The sequence below is a fragment of the Carcharhinus amblyrhynchos genome, chromosome 11, assembly GCF_965287045.1.
Source record: "Carcharhinus amblyrhynchos chromosome 11, sCarAmb.v2.hapA, whole genome shotgun sequence".
Classification (NCBI taxonomy): Eukaryota; Metazoa; Chordata; class Chondrichthyes; order Carcharhiniformes; family Carcharhinidae; genus Carcharhinus; species Carcharhinus amblyrhynchos.
The window spans coordinates 20547582-20570390 of NC_137334.1; the positions used below are offsets into that span (position 1 = coordinate 20547582).

At 43.3% G+C, this 22809-nt stretch overlaps 1 protein-coding gene across 15 annotated transcripts in view; it reads right to left on the reverse strand.

The window, feature by feature from the left end:
• LOC145349967 (abl interactor 2) overlaps positions 1 to 22809 on the reverse strand; it is a 152702-nt gene that overhangs the window by 74537 nt on the left and 55356 nt on the right. For all 15 annotated transcript variants that reach the window (XM_080198726.1, XM_080198718.1, XM_080198725.1 and 12 more), the window contains exon 2: positions 7137 to 7304. In XM_080198726.1, the coding sequence (XP_080054852.1) occupies positions 7137 to 7304 (168 nt within the window). The remainder of the gene's footprint in view (positions 1 to 7136; positions 7305 to 22809) is intronic.

Consider the following 22809-nt stretch of genomic DNA (forward strand, 5'->3'; position numbering starts at 1 on the left):
CAGTAGGACTGGGGGGCACAGCCTCAAGATAAAGGGGAGGCGGTTTAGAACAGAGTTGAGGAGGAACTTCTTCACTCAAAGGGTGGTGAATCTCTGGAATTCTCTGCCCGTTGAAGTGGTGGAGGCTGCCTCGCTAAATATTTTTAAGAAGCGGGTTGATGGGTTCTTGATAAGAGAGGGGATTAAGGGTTATGGGGAGAGGGCGGGAAAGTGGAACTGAGCCACGACAGATCAGCCATGATCTTATTGAATGGCGGGGCAGGCTCGAAGGGCTAGATGGCCTACTCCTGCTCCTATTTCTTATGTTCTTATGTTCTTAAAAGGGCTGCAGGGAAAAGACAGGCCAGTGAGCCTCACATCTGTGGTGGATAAATTGTTGGAAGGTATTTGAGGCAAGGTCTACAGACATTTAGAGATGCAAGTCTGATTAGGGATAGTCAGCACGGCTTAGAGTGGAAAATCATGTCTCAAAAATTTGATTGTTTTTGAAGAGGTGACCAAGAAGGTAGATGAGGGCAGTGCAGTTAATACAGTAAAACCTGGTGTTGTCAAGACTTTTTACAGTGCAGTTGATACATAGAACTTAGAACCCTACAGTGCAGCAACAGGCTCTTCGGCCCATCGAGTCTGCACCGACCACAATCCCACCTAGGCCCTATCCCCATATCCCTACACATTTACCCGCTAATCCCTCTAACCTACACATCCCAGGACACTAAGGGGCAATTTTAGCATGGCCAATCAGCCTAACCCGCACATCTTTGGGCTGATGATGTTGTTGTCTACATGGACTTTAGCAAGGCCTTTGACAAGGTACTGCACGGTAGGTTGTTGCATAAAGTTAAATCTCATGGAATCCAGTGAGAAGTATCTAAATGGATACAAAATTGCCTTCTTGACAGAAGCCAGAGGGTGGTTGTAGAGGATTGTTTTTCAAACTGGAAGCCTGTGACCAGCAGTATGCCTCAGGGATCAGGGCTGGGTCCACTGATATTTGTCATTTATATTAATGATTTGGCTGAGAATATAGAAGGTATGGTTAGTAAGTTTGCAGGTGACATTAAGATTGGTGGCACAGTGGACAGTGAAGAAAGTTATCTCCAATTGCAATGGGACTTTGTTCAATTGGGCCAGTGGACTGACAAATGGCAGATGGAGTTTAATTTAGACAAATGCAAGGTGATGCATTTTGGTAGATTGAACCAGAGCAGGATTAGTTAATGTTAGGGCGTTGGGGAGAGTTACAGAACAAAAAGATCTAGGGGTACATGTTCATAACTCCTTGAAAGTAGAGTCACAGGTGGACAGAGTGGTGAAGAAGGCATTCGGCATGCTTGGTTTCATCGGTCAAAACGCTGAATACAGGAGTTGGAATGTCTTGTTGAAGTTGTACAAGACATTGGTAAGGCCACACTTGGAATACTGTGTGCAATTCTGGTCACCTTATTATAGAAAGGAAATTATTAAACTAGGAAGAGTGCAGAAAAGAGTTACTAGGATGCTACCTGGACTTGATGGATTGAGTTATAAGGAGAGGCTGGGATTTTTTCCTCTGGAACGTAGGAGACTGAGGGGTGATCTTATGGAGGTCTATAAAATAATGAGGGCATAGATCAGCTAGATAGTCAATATCTTTTCCCAAAGGTAGGAGAAACTCAAACTAGAGGGTATAGGTTTAAGGTGAGAGGGGAAGATACAAAAGTGTCCAGAGGGGCAATTATTTTACAGAGGGTGGAAAGTGTCTGGAACAAGCTGCCAGAGATAGTAGTTGAGGCATACACAATTGTCTTTTAAAAAGCATTTAGACAGTTAAATGGGTATAACGGATATAGAGGGATATGGGCCAAATGCAGGCAATTGGGATTAGCTTAGGGGTTTTAAAAAACAAAAGGGCAGCATGGACAAGTTGGGCTGCAGGGCCAGTTTCCATGCAGTAAACCTCTATGACTGTATTGGGATACAGTGAAAAGTATTGTCTCTTGCACATTATACCAAAAAACACACCATTCATAGAGTGCATGGGGAGAAGGAAAAGAAAGGGTGCAGAATGTAATGTTACAATCATTGCTAGATGTAGAGAAAGCTCAACTTAATGCGAGGTAGGTCCATTCAAAAGTCTGATGGCAGCAGGGAAGAAGCTGTTGAGTTGGTTAGTATGTAATGTCAGACTTCTGGATTTTTTTTCCAGACAGAATGTGGAAGGGAGAATGTCTGGGGTACGTGGGGTCCTTGATTACGCCGGCTGCTTTTCCGCGGCATCAGGAAGTTTAGGCTGAGTCAATGCATGGGAGGCTGGTTTGCATGATGGATTAATCTATATTCACAACTGTTTGTAGTTTCTTGCAGCCTTGGTCTAGTGAGACCACATTTGGAATACTGAGAGCAATTTTGGGCCTGTGTCTAAGGAAGAACGTGCTGGCCTCAGAGAGGGTCCCCAGGAGGTTCATGAGAATGATATCGGAAATGAAAAGCTTGACATATGAGGAGCATTTAAGGACTCTGTGTCTGTACTTAGAGTTTAGAAGGATGAAGGTGGATCTCATTGAAAGATGTTTTCATTAGCAGGAAAGACAATGATAAAAGTGCACAGCCTCAGAGCAAAAGGATAACCCTTTAGAACAAGATGGAGGAATTTCTTCAACCACAGGGTGATTAATCTATGGAATTCATTGCCACAAAAGACTGTGGAGGCCAGGTCATTGAGTGTAATTAAGACAGAGATAGATAAGTTCATGATTGGCAAGGACATTAAAAGATACAGGGAAAAGGCAGGAGAAAGGGATTGAGAAACTTATCAGCCATGACTGAATAGCGGAGCAGGTTCAATGGGCCGAATGGGCTAATTCTGTCCCTATATCTCAAAGTTCATTTAAAGTTTTAAGTTTATTTATTAGTCACAAGTAGGCTTACATTAACACTGCAATGAAGTTACTGTGAAAACCCCCATTCACCACACTCCAGCACCTATTTGGCTAAAAGGAGGGAGAATTTAGCACGGCTAATACACCTAACCAGCACATATTTTGGATTGTGGGAGGAAACCCATGCAGACATGGAGAGAACTGTGCACAGACAGTGACCCACGTCAGGAATCAAACCCGAGTCTTTGGCGTTGTGAGGCAGCAGTGCTAACTGTGCCACCCTATGATCTTATGGTCAGAGCAGGGGACATACCAAGCTGTGATACATCCAGAAAGATGCTTTCTATGGTGCATCTGTAAAAATTGAAGAATGCCGTAATGGACTTGCCACATATCCTTAGCCTCCTGAAAATGCAGAGGCATTGGCAGGCTTTCTTAACTATGGTGTCAGCACGGAGGAACCGGGACAGTTGGTGATCTGGATACCCGAAAACCGGCAACTTTCAACCATTACCACTTCATCCCCATTGATGTAAACAGGGGCATGTCCTCCACTATGCTTCCTTAAGTCTTGGGAAGATAGAAACTGCACAAAGGTGATTTTACTCTCAAAGCAAGCTTAATTCAAAGCAGTAAGTTGATTGCTTGCAAGATATGCCATCCTTTGATAGCATTTGAATCATTAGAATTCAACAAACGATCAGAAAATGAAATGCAGAATGAACACAATGTAAAGTTTGGATTTTTCAGTGCAATGAGTACTTTAGGGTCTGGCGAGTACGAGTATTTATCCTGATGACAAAAAGAGGGAACACAGGAGGGTGAAACATACGATGGAAAAAAAAATCACAATTCATACTCTATATCAAGCCAGTAAATCTGAAATAATAAAAACCAAATTGCATAGAAAGCACTGGAGATGAGCATGTGACTAGTTCACTTGTTTATTCCATTGTGATACTGAATTGTGATACGGTAAAACAAGAATTAAAGAGCAAATCAAAATAAAATATTTTATAGATCAATGTAATTGCAGAGTCTTGAACAGAATAATATCGCTATCTATTCAGAAGGATATAACAGTCACAATATCAAATGACAGATAGGAGATCTGGCTGTTTAGAATGTTGGTTGGATTATTTAGGTAAATTGAGAGTTATTCCAAAGTATTCAACCTCATATAACGTACTCAGAATTAATCCATTGTCTAGGGCAGCAGAGCTGGGCAGTCACTGAGACAAACAGTTGGACCTTCCCTGGTTGCTTAATGGAAGGGTGCATCTGTAGGAGTGCTAGCAATTGTGGCACTCTTGCACCTTTCTCCCAATTGGGGACCAATGAACCAAAACAGAATCAATGGCATAGAAGCAGCCTATGTAGGAGTCTCTCATGTGATATCTCTCAGCACAAATTGAACCAGCTCAAAGTATTTTGCACTTCCCCAAGGGAACACCCGATGTTGGTATTGATGTGGTTAATGAATTAAACATATGAAACATTTCTTAACCCATCACATTGAGCTGTCAAAAGATAAAACAATGTCAAGATCTAGCAACTATATTGCGACAGGGACCAAGGCACTGCTAAATATTGCATGTTTGAAACTACCAAATAATGCTGTAGGTTGCCATGCTCCTAGCCAAACAGACTCAAATCTATTAGAAACAACAAGCAAAATACTGCAGTTGCTCAAATCTGAAACAAACAGAAGAAAATTCTCGGCAGATCTGCAGTATCTATGGAGAGGTAAACAGAATTAATGTTTCAGGTCTATGACCTTTGATCAAATCTGTTAGTTTCTCTCTTTTTAACAAAGAAACCTTCCACTTGAAAATCATTTTTAGCCTAGGTAAGAAGTCTCAACACCAGATTAAAATTCAACAGGTTTATTTGGAGTCACAAGCTTTCAGAGCACTGCTCCTTCATCAGGTGAGTGGAGAGGTGGATTCACAAGCATGGCAAATATAGACACAGACACAATTGCAAAGATAATGGTTGAATGTAAGTCTCTGTAGGTAATCAAGTCTTTACAGGCGCAGATAGTTGAGTGGAGAGAGGGGTAAATTTGGGTTAAAGAGGTGTGAATTATCTCGAGCCAGACAGTTAGTAGGATTCTGCAAGCCCAGGCCAAATGGTGGGGGTTACATGTCGTGTGACACGAACCCAAGATCCCAATTGAGGCCATCCTCATGCTTGCAGAACTTGGCTATCAATCTCTGCTCGGCAATTCCGCGTTATCGTGTGTCTTGAAGGCTGCCTTGGAGAGTGCTTACCTGAAAATTGGAGGCTGAATGCCCTCGATTGCTGAAGTGCTCCCCAACTGGAAGGGAACACTCCTGCCTGCTTCAGAGAAGTGGCTGAATGAGAGACTGGGAACGGTTCAGTGTGCTTATCTAAAGCATGGTTGAAATGGTGGGTGCCTAAAAGATTTTTAGAACTGTTCACTAGAATTCCAGGATTTGAAGGTCTAATGGCTGATATTTTGCCACTGACCAAGGTGGGGACACATGCAATGGGATACAATTAGATTAATATAATTTAAAATCAATGAAATTCTAAAGGCATTTGCTTTCTTAATTCTTAGCATTTCTGGAAAGGGTTTATACATAGCTGGTTAGAGTGCACCAACACATTTCATCACAGATCTGGTGACAATCACATTAAGCAACACTTGCAAAAAAACTTGTGGGGATTATGCATTTGTTTTGCGCGCGGGGAGTTGGGGGGTGGGGGAGAGAGAGAGAGAGAGAGAGAGAGAGACAAGAAATCCCAGCTTATCTCAACCAACTCCTTGGTTGACCAGAAAGCTCAGATGTTTACAGTAACAGCCACACTGATGCCTGATGATTAAAGGCTGCTAAACGGGCTTCCATCAAATTTAGCTCTGAATTGTCACGCAGAATATACTTCCAAATAACATCTTAGTGAGGCAGCGCATAGACAGATTTTTTGACAGATTCTTGCTGAGTCAATGTACAGATGAGGCTTGTGACGGATTCTCTTCAAGTCTAAGAGTGGGCAGGATGGATGAATTCTTCAAAGCAGTGAGGGGGTGTGGTGCTGGGTTACACAGAGCAGAATTGATCCCCACCTTGGACTGGGACTTTTAGTTGCTTATAGATGTACAAAGGTACTCATGACCTCACAGGCTCTAAACAGCAAGTACAGACAAAATCTTCTTTTGTTGAACCATCACTGATGTCCAGGCTTCGCGACATTCAGCAAAGATGAATGAAGATTCACTCAAGGCCACAGTGCACCCTCCCCCTCAAACTCAAGTAGTTGCTGCATCCCACTGTTTGCTTAAAGACACATGCTGATATCACACCTTGAGGGAAGAGCTAATAAAGTAACACAAAAGACTCAGAACCAGAAGCTTTTTTATTCACTTCTGAATGATGGGTAATGAGTCAAGAGGAGCAGGCTGAATAAACACTGGAGACAGCACTTGAATACTGCAGCAAATAATGAAAATAATGCAGGTCAACGGCTATAGCTTTGTAACATACAACAGTACCAGAATACAGGTCTATGGTGATAGTGCTGTAACATAAACAATGGAGCAGGACAGACAAAGCAGCAATATAAACAGTGAGACAGGACAATCCAACTGAGACAGTGCTGCCTTAGGAAGCAGGGGCAGGTCGGCCTTTTCAAAGTTAAGCCATAGAATCCCTATAGAAAGAGGCCATTCAGCCCATCAAGTCTGCCCCGCATCTTACCCAGACCCTGTCCCACGTTTTCTCTGCTAATCCTCCTAACTTGCATACCATGAGACACTAAGGGGCAATTTACCTAACTTGCACACCTCTGGTCTGTGGGAAGAAACCAGAACATCCGAAGGAAACCCACGCAGACATGGGATCTGCCACACAGACAGTCACCCAAGGCAGGAATTGAATGTGGGTCCCTGGCGCTGTGCAGCAGCCATGCTAACCACTGTGCTGCCATGGACATCAGGAGAATACAGAGCATGCCTTCGGCTGCCTCCCACCATAGTTGAATTCCTGAAAAATACTGCTGTTTAAATCAGACCAACCAGCTATTTGCATGCAGTTCTAGAAGCACCTAGCACCTGTGGAGCCCTGTGCCCTAAGCAAGAGTGAGTGAAGAGGAGAGAAAAATGAAGTCATATCAGAGTTCAAAGTCCTGAATTGTGAAACACACCGAAGAATTAAATGCATTTTTTAAAAGGAAGGTTAGAATCCCATTACATAGAATAACCAAACGAGCACCAGCAGAATCAGAGGGCACTGAAAAGACACATCAGCCTACCTGTGAGATATGATTAATTGATGACTCCATGCGTCGGAGCTGGGATGCCTGGATGTCCAGCATCTGGAGCACATTGTTCGCTAAGGTGTTGATCAGGTAGGCCACACTTGCTAAGGACTGGGTCGTGTAAGCTTTGGTTTCCTCGAGAGCTCGTTGTTTATCTGCCGCCTTTTGTAAAAGAAAAGGGCAAGTTAATCACGCTATCAAAATATATCCGGTGTATACAGAGTGCAGAGACTGGAAATGAGGAACAAAATAGGAAACAGCTATTAGGATCATCCTCGGGTGAAACAGATTGGCATTTGGAATGAGAATCCCAATGAAAGGCGTGTCCAATCAGCAGTCTATATCTGTGCTCAGCAAGTTCTATGTCCAAAAGCTACTCACATCAGATTCTGCAGATTCCACAGTGAAACATGAGAGCTATTGTCAAAGCCAGGCACTTCCCCAGAGAAAGAGGAAAAAGAAACTGTAGGAAAACAAGACAACTCAAAACTAGCATGCAATTATAGCAGATAATAAAGAAAGCAAATGGAATGTTGGTATTTAAATCAAAAGGAAGAGTTTAATACGGAAAAGTGTGAGGTGATTCACTTTGGTAAGAATAACAGGAGTACAGAATATAGGGCTAATGGAAGGACTCTTAGTAGTGTTGACGAGCAGAGAGATCTCGGGGTACGTGTGCATAGCTCCCTGAAAGTTGGCACCCAGGTTGATAAGGTTGTTAAGAAGGCGTACGGTGTGTTAGCTTTTATTGGTAGAGGGATTGAATTTTGGAGCCGTGAGGTCATGTTACAACTGTACAAAACTCTGGTGCGGCCGCACTTGGAGTATTGCGTACTGTTCTGGTCGCTGCATTATAAGAAAGATGTGGAGGCATTGGAAAGGGTGCAGAGGAGGTTTACCAGGATGTTGCCTGGTATGGTGGGAAGGTCTTATGAGAAAAGGCTGAGGGACTTGAGGTTATTTTCATTGGAGAGAAGAAGGTTACGAGGTGACCTGATTGATCATCTTGTATGCCTCAAAGGAATGGGTACGGTGGACAGTGAGAGCCTTTTACCTCGGGTGGTGATGGCTAACACAAGGGGACATAGCTTTAAATTAAGGGGTGGTAATTATAGGACGGATGTCAGAGGTAGTTTTTTACTCAGAGGGTAGTAAGGTCGTGGAATGCCCTGCCTGCAGCAGTTGTGGACTTGCCAACTTTAAGGATGTTCAAATGGTCAGTGGATAGGCATATGGATAACATTGGAATAGTTTAGGTTAGAGGGTCATTAAATTGGTTCCACTGGTCGGCACAACATCGAGGGCGGAAGGGCCTGTACTGCACTGTTATGTTCTATGTTCTAATATAAAAGGTAAGGAAGTATTGCTGCGACTATACAAGGCATTGGTGAGGCCGCACCTGGGGTATTGTGAACAGTTTTGGTCCCCTTATTTGAGGAAAGATGTAGTGGCATTGGAGGCAGTTCAGAGGAGGTTCACTAGATTGATCCAAGAGATGTGGGGTTTATTGTAAGAGAGATTGAACAGTTTAGGCTGATACTTGCTGGAATTTAGAAGAATGAAGGGGGATCAAATTGAGATACACATGATGATAAAAGGTATGCATAAAGTAGACGTGGAACGGATGCTTCCTCTTCTGGGGCATTCGTGGACAAAAGGTCACAGTCTTAGGATAAGGGGCAGCAAATTTAAGAGAGAGTTGAGGCGAAACTACTTCGCCCAAAGGGTTGTGAATCTGTGGAATTCGCTGCCCCAAAGTGCAGTGGATGCTGGGACAGTGAGTAAATTTGAGGAGTTAAGACAAATTTTTAGTTGGTAATGGGTTGAAAGCTTTTGGGGAGAAGGCAAGAAAATGGGATGAGGAGTGTATCCATGATTGAATGGCAGAGCAGACTCAATGGGCCAAACGACCAAAGCCTGCTCCTATATCTTAACTCACATTTAGCTGGCAGTCACATCACAAGACACTTCACAGAGGCATAGACAAAAATGGGTGCCAAGCAAACAAAAATATCAGTCCAGAACTTAAAGAAGATAGGTTTCACAGAGGATATTAAAAGGAGGGATGACCTGGGAGAAGGGACGATCAGAGAGAGAATTCCAAAGCTGAGGGCCTGGATGGTTGAAGGCACAGCCGATGATAATGACGTAAAAGATGTGGGGAATACACACGAGGCCAAAGTTTTAGGAACACGAGTTCTGAGGGTTGCTGGGTTGGAGAACATTAGGGAAATAGAAAAAGGCAAGGCAAGGCAGCAGAGAGATTTGACATAGAGATGACTTTTCTTAAATTAAGGTTTTGATTTTTTAAATTAATTTACGGGATGAGAGTGTTGCTGGCTAGGCCAGCATTTATTGCCCATCCCTAGTTGTTCTTCAGTGGTGGTGGTGAGCTGCCCTCTTGAACCATTGCAGTCAATCCATGTCAGCCAGCACAGGGCCAGTGTGCGAGTGGGACTGCAGGACTTGGTTAGGATACAGGCTAGAACTCTGGATGAGCTCAGGGTTGTGTATAAGGGAGGCCAGCCAGAAAAGTATTGGCATGATGCTTGATTATCTGTAATCAAACATTCAGTCTGCCCTCAAAGAGGACACTGAACATTAGGGAACTCTGGCTCCCACTTCCTTAGGGTTTTTTTTGACCCTTACTGTCAGAGTTGGCCAGAGGTATGCATATGTCCCAGAGGAGTCACTCAGACCAGTTGCATATTGTCCAACATCAGTGTCAAGAGGTAAATTGAGCATATAATGGGTCATTGGAATGTACAAGGGACATCAATTTCTCCTATAGACTAGATCTCAGCTCTGCAACACTGAATAATAAGCTCCTACAATTTGAAACGACCAGTCCTCAAAATTTAGCCCCTTTTTCTTCTACTTTCTCAATGCTTATGTCTCATTGCTTACATTGCCGGTCCCATTGTTCACTAAGGACCCAGTTGCCCTTGCTGCAGTATTATCGCCTCACATTTGTCGCACGTTACAGCACAAAAAACATTCAAGCAAAAATGTGTGGAAGATAAGGTCTAACTAATGGTGCACTCAGCAAGATGCACTGCTCCAGCGCGATTTTTAATGAATGTGGTTCTGTACAATCACAGTTAACAGAATGACACAAGCTGCCTGAGAGGTCTATTACAGATGTCTATAACAGCACTGCATTCTTCCCACTTGCAGCACAGCACAGCAAAGAGGACTGCAATACACCAGCATTCAGTGATCAGCTATTTTTAAGAACTCCCCTTCTCCCCTGTCCACTGTATCAATATGTGGAGGAGTGAGGATGGTGAAATTGTAATCTCCCCTGCAAGGTCAGATATTAGCACTGCGCCACAAAGTAACTCAACATTGCGTTGCACTACCCACTTGCTTACCACAGTGTACAAAGATAAAGGCCAGAATTCTCCCAGAAAAATGCTAAGTGTCAAATTCACGGGAAAACTAGAATAATTCATGGTTTTTTTCAGTGGGAGTTCAGATGAGAATCTCCCACACTCCGTGCAAGACCCAGAGAGGCCAGCAGACCCAGAAAATTTAGTCCCAGGCCCACTAATAGCATTTAAATTATATTAAAAACAGATTAAAATGACTTACCTGGTCTTCCCGCCAGTTTCCAGCACAGATCTGACGGTGCCGCAAATCCAGCGCCGGGAGATGAGCTCGCGGCGGGAACGCATATCCGAATCCCGCACATGCTCAACCATGGCAGGGTGGGAGAATGACCCCTAAAGTTTGCACAATTCAGAACTGTAACACTGAATAAACCATACTACACATGCCTTCACCTAGAGCTCCCAATTAGGGAATCCTGTGATCGGGTGAAGTTGGATGGATGACCACACCAGTCAATGTAGAACTAAGACAACAGGCCAGGCTCAGTGCAGCTCTAGCTGACACCAATCTGAAAATAAATACGTGAAACCAGAATGGCTGCAAGACAGATGTGGGAATGGCCACAGAGCACAGACTGTTACCCAACAGCTCCTTGGGGAAGTGTACATGTGAGAGCACTCCAGGGCAGAACAGATTCAAGTTTGGCTGCAACAATTTGAATAGCTAAAGCAGTGATGTTCAAGTACTTTTGCTTGGCTGCTCACAAAGCATCCATGGAACTGTACTCCCAACATCAATCTGCAAACCAGATCTTGCTGGGAAAAATAACATTAACAATACATGCATATTGGTCAACAAGTTTAGGGATTATGAATTGTGCTAAAAGTTGGGAATCTCCAGATGATGTGTGTGACTTCACCTTTGCTTTCATATGTGTAGTACCTCACCATTAGCACCCCCTTCATAAAGGCTTGCTGGACATGAGTTAATTTCTACTAAATTTGCTGCAGAATATTGGGATAGGAACTTAACAGTGCAAATACCTTATTAACAATGTGTAAATCCATCTGTTAGGCCCAGTGGAGGAACAACGTAAACTGCAGAGTCTCATTCCTGGATGCAACCAAATTTCAGAAAGCCAATTTTTAAAAAGCTTATTTTCTCTCTGCCTCTTTTTCTCTCTCTCAATTCAACCTTTCTCTGTGTACATCATTTCATACTGAATATACCAAATAACTTAGCCTTCCTCTTTGTTCCTGTTTCTTTCCCACTGCTTAAGCAGATAGACTGTGGGTCCCATTGTTGAATAAAGTCCCAGTTGTCCTTTCTACGCCGTCATCAGCCTGCACTTGCAGTAAATTAAATCACAATGGCAGGATAATTGAACGAAGAGAGATTGTGTTAACAAGGCCTGCATTCACTGGAATTTAGAAAAGTGGGAGGAAGTCTCATTGACACATAACATTCTGACAAAGCTAGGGATGATATTTCCTCTGCCTGGGGCAGGGTCTAGAACAAGGTGCTAGGCTATTTAGGACTGAGATAAGGAGAAGTATCTTCTCCCACAGTTCTGAACTATGGAATTCTCTATCATAGGAAGCTGTGGAGGGCAAGTTATTGAACATATTTAAAAAGGAAATAGATTTCTAGACTCAAAGTATCAAGAGGCATGGGAAGAGCACAGGAGTATGGCATGGAGATAAGGGATCAGCCATTTTCATAATGAATGGTGGAACAGGCTTGAAGGGCTGAATGGCCGACTTCTGCTCTTATTTTCTATGTTTCTACCCCCTTTCACTGTCCATCATCCCAAAATATAGAATCATAGAATTGTTACAGAGCAGCAGGAGGCTATTCAGCCCACTGGTGCACACCAATTCTCTAAATAAGCAATTCCCTTATTGCCATTCTTCCACTTCCATCCTGGAAGCTTGCAAAGGGAAATAAAGCTAATGCTCCAAGCCCAACATGACTTCTTTGGAACTACTCCAAAGGAACTTCAACATGTTCAGAAAAGTCAGGCTGGACTCAAATCATTAACTCTGCTTCTCTCTCCACAGGTGTAGCCAAACCTGTTGAAGGAGGCAATGGCCTAGGGGTATTATCATGAGACTATTAATCCAGAAACTCAACAAATGTTCTGGAGGGCCGGGTTTGAAACCCATCATGGCAGATAGTGGGTTTTGAATTCAATAAAAAATATCTGAAATTAAGAAGCTGCTGATGACCATGAAACCATTGTTGATTGTCAGAAAAACCCATCTGGTTCATTAGTGTCCTTTAGGGATGGAAATCTGCCTTGCTTACCTGGTCTGGCCTACATGTGACTCCAGAGCCACTGCAATGTGATTGACTCAACTGCCCTCGGGCGACTAGGAATGGGCAATAACCGCTGGCCAACCAGTGATTCCCATGTCCTACGAATGAATTAAAAAATGTTTATCTAACACTTCCTGTTTTCATCTCAGAGCTCTAGCACCAGCAGTATTTTTCTTTTGGCTTTGTTTGCCTGAGCTTTTCGTTCAAGGGAAGAAACCTTGACCATGCCCAAATTCTCTTTTCTTTAAAGGTCATCATGGTTTGCTATTTTTTTTTCCTGCAATTCCAATTCATTTGACTCAGATCAGTTTACTTCCATTGAAGCTGGTTTTCCCCAGTTAATTAACCCTGCTCAGAATTGGTCTTTGCCCTTTTCCACAGTCAACCTAAACCTGGTGGTACAATGATCACAGTCCCCTAAACGTTTTCCTACTGCCACTTGATCCATTTGGCTCAGCTCATTTCCAAGAATCAGGTCGAGGGTTGCCTCCTTTCTTGTTGAAGCATGTAGAAAATCCTATTTCACATTACTCTGGATTGAACATCTATCACTGACCTGGCACACTGCTAACCTGTCTGATTTCCAGTCTTTGAATTGCTTCCCCACAGTCTGCCATGAAATTAAACATAGCCAATCCCAACAGAGTTCTGCTTCTGCCTGTACCCAAATCATTATATAAACAATATACCCTCAAGTCCTTCGGTAAGAAAACTCTTTGATCCCTTTCTCCTTTGCAAAAATTCAACAAGTTTACTCTTTCATCTGGGGGAAGAAAAGGGCAGCCTGATTTTCCAAGACCTTCAGGATGTCTCCAACATCAAACATGATAAATCACAAAGTACTCATTACCAATCAAGATTGGATGCCTGATTTCAGAAAACCTCTGAAGAGGGTTTTACAAAATAGCTCAGAACAAGAAGGCTGCAGCAGAGAGTTTGGAGTCAAGTACACATTAGATAAGCTGATTAAGTGAAATTAGCCAGTCAGGCCAGAGGCTTCAGTCTGTACTACTGACTGGTCTCAGGGTCCTGATTCACTTTGTCTCTGTAGGGAGGAGGAATGGAGAGGTTATAAAAGCCAGGGTTTGTGCTCCCACCCCACTGAAAGCATGTGTACACATCAGGTGAAGACAAATTAGGCTTGCATAAGACCAAGGTTGTTCGAGGAGCACACAGCGTGAATTAAATATAATCGCACATAGACATCAAAGAGTTTCGGAAGGAACACCCCACAGCTATAATTGAATACATATACAGGGAAATAAGCTTTTGATGAAATAGTAATGCTCTCAATGAACTGTAGCAATAGGTATAGTCACAGAGCATGAAATCATGCAATTAGCATGTGACTGCTGCCTGTCTTCAATCACTGCTCGGAATGCATTTTACATTAATTTGAATGTTTGATTGAACATTCATTTTTATTACAATCCACTTACAGTCCAATTACCGCTTCGAGCAATTTGGTACAAAAAACCTGAGAATCAATCAGACAAGTTGCCAGTACATTAAAATGAAGTTTCATTTCAGTCACGAGGGAGATAAAATATAAATAAAATCCACAAATGCATCAGGAAGAATGGGAGACATAGAAACAGCAAGCAATAAATTCCACATTGATATTATTTCTATTCTCTCCTTTAGTAATGATTTCATTATTTTTCCTACCAGTGTGAAGCGGACCGGTCTACAATTCTCTAGATCAGTCTTCTGCAACAGAAGAATTATTTTAGCTATCCACCAATCCTTTTTTTTCCAATAAATTACTAAATGTGTGCAGTAATGCCTCTGCTATCTCTTCCTAGATTCCTTTAAAATATGTGGATGCAAACCATCTGGACCAAGAGATTTATCCTCTGAATTTGATCAGTTTATTCAGTACATGTTTCTCTTTTAAATTAAAAGTTCACTTCTTGTCTTATCATCCAACATGCTGCCTTCCTGTTCCCATCTCCCTGGTAAATACCAAAGCAAAATAATAACTTAATATTTCTGCTATTTCTCTATCATTACCTGAGATTATCCCGTATACCCCTTAATGCACCTATTCCCTTTCCAGCCTTCCTTGTTTCATTCATGTGCCAGTCAAATATTTTAGTATTTTACATTCCTTGGTAATTTAATTTCAGAGTTTCCCTTTGCCTTCCTATTCTTGACATTTCTGCTTATCACTTCATACTGTTTATCACACATGCCTTTGCTGTCTATATAATCCATATATGTCTCTTTTCTATCCTTCAGTTGTTCCCTGTTGAAATGAGTCAAAGTCAGAGTCATAGAGGTTTACAGCATGGAAACTGGCCTTTTGGTCCCATTTGGCCATGCTGCCCTTTTTTTTCTAAACACCTAAACTAATCCCAATTGCCCACATTTGGACCATATCCCACTATACCCACTGTACCCATGTAACTATCTAAATGCTTTTTAGAAAGATAAAATTGTACCTGCCTCAACTACTACCTCTGGCAGCTTGTTCCAGGCACTCACCACCCTGTGAAAAAATTGCCCCTGTGGACACTTTTGTATCTCTCTCCCCTCACCTTAAACCCTTTAGTTTTAGACTTTCCTGCCTTTGAGAAAAGATATTGACTATCTAGCTGATGTATGCCCCTCATTATTTTATAGACCTCTATAAGATCACCACTCAGCCTCCTATACTCCTGAGGAAAAAATCCCAGTCTATTCAGCCTCTCCTTATAATTCAATCCATCAAGTCCCGGTAGCATCCTAGTGTTTAGTTTGCTCTTTTCTTTGTGGATTACTGTTCTTATTTTCCCTACATTGTCGAATGCCATTTTAAAATGTTGCCCATTGGGATTCAACATCCTTGTTTGCCGATATTGTTAGTTTCCCATTTCACTTTCCCCAAGTTCTCAATCCCCCACAAAAGGTTGCTGCAGAAGGTTAGGGTGCACGGAATAGGGGGTAACGTGTTAGCATGGATAGAGGATTGGCTGTCAAATAGGAAGCAAAGAGTTGGTATTAATGGGTGCTATTCTGGTTGGCAGTTGGTGACTAGTGGAGTGCCGCAGGGATCGGTGCTGGGGCCTCAACTGTTTACCATTTATATAGAAGATCTGGAGGAGGGGGTTGAGTGTAGGGTGACGAAATTTGCTGATGACACGAAGATGAGTGGAAAAACAAATTGCGTGGAGGGTGTGGAAAGTCTGCAGAGATCTGGATAGGCTGAGCGAGTGGGCAAGGGCCTGGCAGATGGAGTATAATGTTAGCAAGTGACGTTATCCACTTTGGCAGAAATAATAGTAGGAGGGATTATTATTTAAAAGGCAAAAAGCTGCAGCACGCTACGGTGCAGAGGGACCTGGGGGTCCTTGTGCATAAGTCGCAAAAACTCAGTCTGTAGGTGCAGCAGGTGATCAAGAAGGCGAATGGAATGTTGGCCTTTGTAGCGAGGGGGATAGAATATAAAAAAGTAGGAGGTCTTGCTGCAACTGTACAGGGTACTGGTGAGGCCGCAGCTGGAGCACTGTGTGCAGTTTTGGTCGCCGCACTTGTGCAAGGATATTTTGGCCTGGAGGGAGTGCAGAGGAGTTCACTAGGCTGATACCGGAGATGAGGGGGTTGGCCTAAGAAGAGAGACTAAATAGACTGGGTCTGTACTCATTGGAGTTTAGAAGGATGAGGGGGGATCTTATAGAGACATAAGATAATGAAAGGGAGGGATACAGTAGAGGTAGAGATATTCTTCCCGCTTAGAAAGGATAGCAGGACTAGAGGGCACAGCCTCAAGCTGGGGGCGGGGAGGGGAGAGAGAGGGAGAGAGAGAAGAGGGAGAGAGAGAGAAGAGTTTAGATCAGAGTTGAGGAGGAACTTCTTCACTCAAAGGGTGGTGAATCTCTGGAATTCTCTGCCCGTTGAAGTGGTGGAGGCTACCTCGCTAAATATATTTAAGTCACAGGTAGATAGCTTTCTGATAGACAGGGGAATTAAGGGTTATGGGGAGAAAGCGGGAAAGTGGAACTGATCCACTTCAGATCAGCCATGATCTTATTGAATGGCGGGGCAGGCTCAAAGGACTAGATGGCCGACTCCTGCTCCTATTTCTTATGTTCTTATGAGTTATTCTCCATTCTACAAACTTGGTTTTCCTCACACTTATACCATTTCCTATCAGCAACTTAAAACTTATATTACAGTCATTACTGCAAGATGTTACTTTACTGTTACTCCTCGTATCTGCTCTGCTTCATTCCCCATCACTGGATCCAACAGTAAATCTTCCCTTGTAAGCTTTTCACAGACACGATTAGGAAAGTGTCCTATACACATTAGAGAAACCATTCCCTTATCCCCTTTACATACCTCTTCTGTCCAATTAGTATCAGAGTAGTTGAAATCCCCTGTGATTATTCTGGTGTTTTACTCAATTCCCTAACTTGTCTGCATGCTTCTTCCTGCATTTTCCTTCTACGATGAGAGGCTCTATAGCTGACACCTATTAGTGTGATTGAACCTTTCTTTCTTTTCTATCTTTATGGATTCATTTTTGTCTTGCTGATAGCTGCGTCCTTTTTTTTAAAATTGTCATTGTTATTCCCTAATAAGTACAGCTACTCCATCTCCACCTTTTTCGAAATATGTTACACTCAAATGTTTAATTCTCAGTCCTGATTTTACTGCAGCCTTGTTGCAGTAATCCCAATGATGCCGGTTTCCTCCTGATGTATGATTGCCTTAAGAACATAATAAGAACATAAGAAATAGGAGCAGGAGTAGGCCATCTAGCTCTTCGAGCCTGCCCCGCCATTCAGTAAGATCATGGCTGATCTGTTGTGGCTCAGTTCCACATTCCCGCCCTCTCCCCATAACCCTTAATCCCCTCGCTTATCAAAAACCCATCAACCCGCGTCTTAAAAATATTTAGCGAGGCAGCCTCCACCACCTCAACGGGCAGAGAATTCCAGAGATTCACCACCCTTTGTGTGAAGAATTCCTCCTCAACTCCGTTCTAAACTGCCCCCCCCCCCCCCCCCTTTATCTTGAGGCTGTGCCCCTTAGTCCTACTGTCCTTTCTGAGCGGGAAGAGTCTCTCCACCTCTATCCTATCCATCTCATTCATCATCTTATATGTCTCAATGAGATCTCCCCTCATTCTTCTAAACTCTAATGAGTACAAGCCTAGTTTATTCAGCCTCTCCTCATAGCTCAACCCCCTCAACTCTGGTATCAGCCTCCTCTGCACTCCCTCCAAGGCCAAAATATCCTTGCGTAAGTACGGCGACCAAAACTGCACACAGTACTCCAGCTGCAGCCTCACCAATGCCCTATACAGCCGCAGCAAGACCTCCCTACTTTTATATTCAATCCCCCTCGCTATGAAGGCCAGCATCCCATTAGCCTTCCTGACCACCTGCTGCACCTGCAGGCTGGGTTTTTGCGACTCATGCACAAGGACCCCGAGGTCCCTCTGCACTGTTGCCTGCTGCAGTTTTTTGCCACATAAGTAATAGTCCTTCCTATCATTACTCCTAGCAAAGTGGACCACCTCGCACTTGCCAACATTAAATTCCATTTGCCATTTCCTGGCCCATTCGCCCAGCCTATCTAGATCCTTCTGCAGACTCTCCACACCCTCCGCGCAATTTGCCGTTCCACCAATCTTGGTGTCATCAGCAAATTTCGACACCATACACTCGGTTCCCTCCTCCAGATCATCCATATAAATGGTAAATAGCTGAGGCCCCAGCTGAGCCTTCAGCTCCTCTATTTTATTACTGACACTGTGCGCAATGCTGCGCACACATTACTGATCCTAATCAACTCTACCTTTCCTTGAATTATACTTTTATGTGTTTATAAAAGTTATGTTAATCTGATAATCTATTCTCATACACCCCCCATTTCCTTTCTCATTTCTCCTCTGTGTTTTCTGTATTTAGCTTTGGTCTTTGTTATGAGCCTTTTATTACAAGCACATTTTGGATTTTTGTTTCAATCTCTATGTCTTTCATCATCCAGTAAGCTAAAGTTTTGCAAGCCTTTCCTTTCCCTTTTGTGAGATGGTGTCTAGTTTGCACCTGCTCCATATCCTTTTTGAAGACCTCCCCCATTGTTCATTTACTATTTTACTGCCAATTTTTCATTCAAATGCACCTGGGCCAGATTTCTTATCAACTCACTGAAATTAGCCCTCTTCTCGCATCTACTGTCACTGAGCAGCTGCACGATAGACAGTGGTTAGCACTGCTGCTTCACAGCACCAGGGGCCCGGGTTCGATTCCCGATTTGGGTCACTGTCTGCGCGGCTTTCCTCTGGGTGCTCTAGTTTCCTCCCACAGTCTGAAAGACATGCTGGTTAGATGCACTGACCATGCTAAATTCTCTCAGTGTACACAAACAGGCGCCAGAGTGTGGTGACTGGGGAATTTTCACAGTAACTTCATTGCAGTGTTAACGTAAGCCGACTTGTGACACTAATAAAATAAAGAACAGGAATGACAGAGAGGGGGAATGAGATCCAGAGACGCACAGTCGAACAAAGGGATAAAGCAAAGAAGATATTCAGTCTATTTAGTGAATGGACAAGGCTCAACAAAGAACTTTTTAGTTCTCAACTGGCAGCTGCAGCTGAAAGAGAATTTTAATTCTCATTCTTCTCACTGAACGTTGTCCAGCGGGCACTGAGCAAAGAGGCTCTTGTCACCAGTTGGATCATGCCATCCGTACTTACAATCATTCACTGAGCAACGTCTCCGCACTCAGTTCTTCACAAAATATAAACCTCGTTGTTCTGAGACTGGGCATAAAGCAAGTTTGGAGATTGGCAGCACTAAAGAAATAGTTCATTGTTCAAAGGCATGCTTGAAAAGCAACTGAGCAAGACAGTGACTGTACCCAGGCAGTGCCCTGTGGAAGTACACAGCTGCTCAAGACCGAGGCAGTTCACCTTTCCTTGCTGCCATCACTCTGGGGGGCAGAAGTGGCCAGCAGTAACCATGGAGCATCTTATCCATTTTTCAACTGAGCCTATATTGGTGCACTCGGACACCAGGTCAAGCATTGACAACGCTGATCCACTCCAGATCTGCCCAGAGATCCTTGGAAAGGAATCCATTAGCAGTAAACATTAGGTGTGTGCATCACACCAAAACAAGTCAAGTATCCAAATCAGAGTACTCCATTGCATCAAGCAATACAAGAATGTAGTGCAATTAAATCAAGGGAGTACAAGGTCAGCTTAATAAACGGGGTGATTATCTCAAAAGAAAGACAATAGTCAGTAAAGAATTACATTTAGTGCATTATTCTAAGAGGTGTCAACCTTGATGTCCTGTTGCCTTTCCCATTTGGTGTCTGGCTATTCAACAAAGCTGGGGCAGCACACTAGCTAGCGCTGCTGCCTCAGTGCCAGGGAACCAGGTTTAATTCCAATTTTGGGTGACTGTCCGTGTGCAGTTTGCACATTCTCCCTGTGAGTTTTCTCTGGGTGCTCTGGTTTCCTCCTACGTTCCAAAGATGTGCGGATTAGGTGGACTGGCTATGTTAAATTGCCCCTTAGTGTCAGAGGGACTAGCAGGGTAAATACAGGGGTCTGGGTGGGATTGTTGTCGGCACAGGTTTGATGGCCAAATGGCCTCCTTCTGTACTGTAGGGATTCTATAAATTGCATGAGCTGGCCACTTTGCATGCAGGTCATCATTCTGCCAAGATGTCTGAGCCCATTTCTACAGGACTAGAATAAAAAGGACAGGAATATACTGTTGAGGCTGTATAAAGCTCTGGTCAGACCCCATTTGGAATACTAGGAGCAGTTCTGAGCCCCATACCTTGGAGGGAGCCCTGAGGAGGCTCACAAGAATGATCGCAGGAGTGAACGGTTTGTCATATGAAGAGTGGTTGAGGGGTCTGGAACTATACATGATAGAGTTTAGAAGGATGAGGGGGGATCTCATTGAAACTTAAAGAATACTGAGAGGCCTGGAAAGACTAGACGTGGAGAAGATGTTTTCATTCGTGAGAGAGACTAGCACTTTAGGGCACAACCTCAGAGTGAAGGGATGTTCATTTAAAACTGAGGTGAGGAGGAATTTCTCCAGCCAGAGGGTGGCAAATATGTGGAACTCATTGCCAGAGGGTTGTGAAGGCCGGGTCATTGAGTCTTTAAGACAGAGATAGGTATGTTCTTGATCAATAAGGGGATCAAGGGTTACAAGGAGAGGGCAGGAGAATGGGGATGAGAAAAATATCAGCTATGATTGAATAGCAGAGCAGACTTGATGGGCTGAAGGGCCTAATTCTGCTCCTATATCTTATGGTCTTATGTTAACATGGGCTACAACTGCACCAATTCAAGAAACGAATCCACCTGCCAATCCTGTTACATTCACAAACAGCATTATGCCAGCTTGAGAGCTGGCCTACTTCAAATGCTCCTCAGTCTAGGAACACTGACCGAGTCCAACTAAATGCCACACAATTCCTTCCTTGTGTTTTCAAAAATATTCCATGCAGTAAACAGGTTTACAGGAGAATGCTCCACTTCCCTCTTCTCACACAAGAGGAGCAATTGATTGGATGCAGACAGTCTCCCAATGAGGTCTTATATCCCCAGTATATGTACACACACACAAACAAAAAGGATCCCATTTTGAGGGGCAAAATTGCCAGAGGAACATTCAAACAAACAATCACGCACAAAGATCCCAAGGAAAAAGGTTCATCTATCACTTATCAGGACCCAAATTGCATCATAGCTAAGCAATAGGTTTGCTTTTGACACCAAAAATCTTCGAAGTCCACATCCCAAATATGCTGCCTTTTCCCTCTTCAGGTGCTTACAAATCCCTTTATATTCCCAATACAGTTGTATTTGTTTATACAACTGACTTTTGCTAATATATCCATCCATGAAGTTCGGACAACTCAGCTGTGTTTGCATTTCTTTGGCTTCTAGAATTGTTCCTGTTAGAACCTGATGGACTGGAGGTTTGAAGAGGGCAGGTCCCAGCTCCATTATCTCAGTCAGATAAATACTAAATCATCAGCAGGATATCCATCAGAATTAAGCTTTATGAGGTCGAACTTCCAATTGGTCAAGTTTATCATAGAATTATCACAGAATTCCTACAATGCAGAAGGAGGCCATTTGGCTCATCAAGTCTGCACCGATCACAATCCCACCCAGCCCCATATCCCCATTGAAATATTAAGGGGTTAGTACCTTATGCAACTGCAAGCTTTTGCAAAAAACGGCTAAATCAGTAGCTCAGAGTGCAACGGGCATAAACAGATAACAAGAGCTTGCAGGATGTCGCTAACAGCCCCTTCTTCCCCAATAAGCTAATTTGACATTCAGCTTGCCACACTTTAACCCCACCTACCTCCTTTTACGTAGTTCCTGTGTTACTTCTGCTATAATCACTGGAATATGAAATGTGGTTTTTCTTGGCAACTATTGCGGTCATGACAGGATAGTATGTAATCACACTCACAGATGCAACCTATTCTTGTCTCACCAAGTTAGGGGGTGCGGTTGACAGTAGGGTATCGAAATGATCTTTACTGTTTTTTCCCGATTATGTAACTCTGTCTTTGAATTATATATATGGGGGCTGTCCCTTCCCTTTGCCCGCCTTGTACCAACCAACCTCCAGCACTGACTGAGGGTTGAGTAACGAAGGTCAGCCATTTACATGTAAAGGAATAAAGAGCTGTATTAAACTAGACACTGCTGGTGTTTTGCTTTTGTATCAAGGATGGGAAAGTGTCATGAAAACAAACTTAACACCATACCCAGTTAATCCCCGTCACTAAGGGGCAATTTGGCATGGTCAATCAATCGAACTTGCATATTTTTGGACTGTGCAGGGAAATGGGAGAACCCAGGGGAAACCCACACAGACACAAGGAGAATGTTTGTTGGAGTTTGCACAGTGACCCAAGCTGGGGATCGAACCCAGGACCCTGGCGCCGTGAGACAGCAGTGCTAACCACTGTGCCACCCTAAGCAAGGCTTCACCAAGATTTGAACTCAGATTGCTTGATTCAGAGTCCA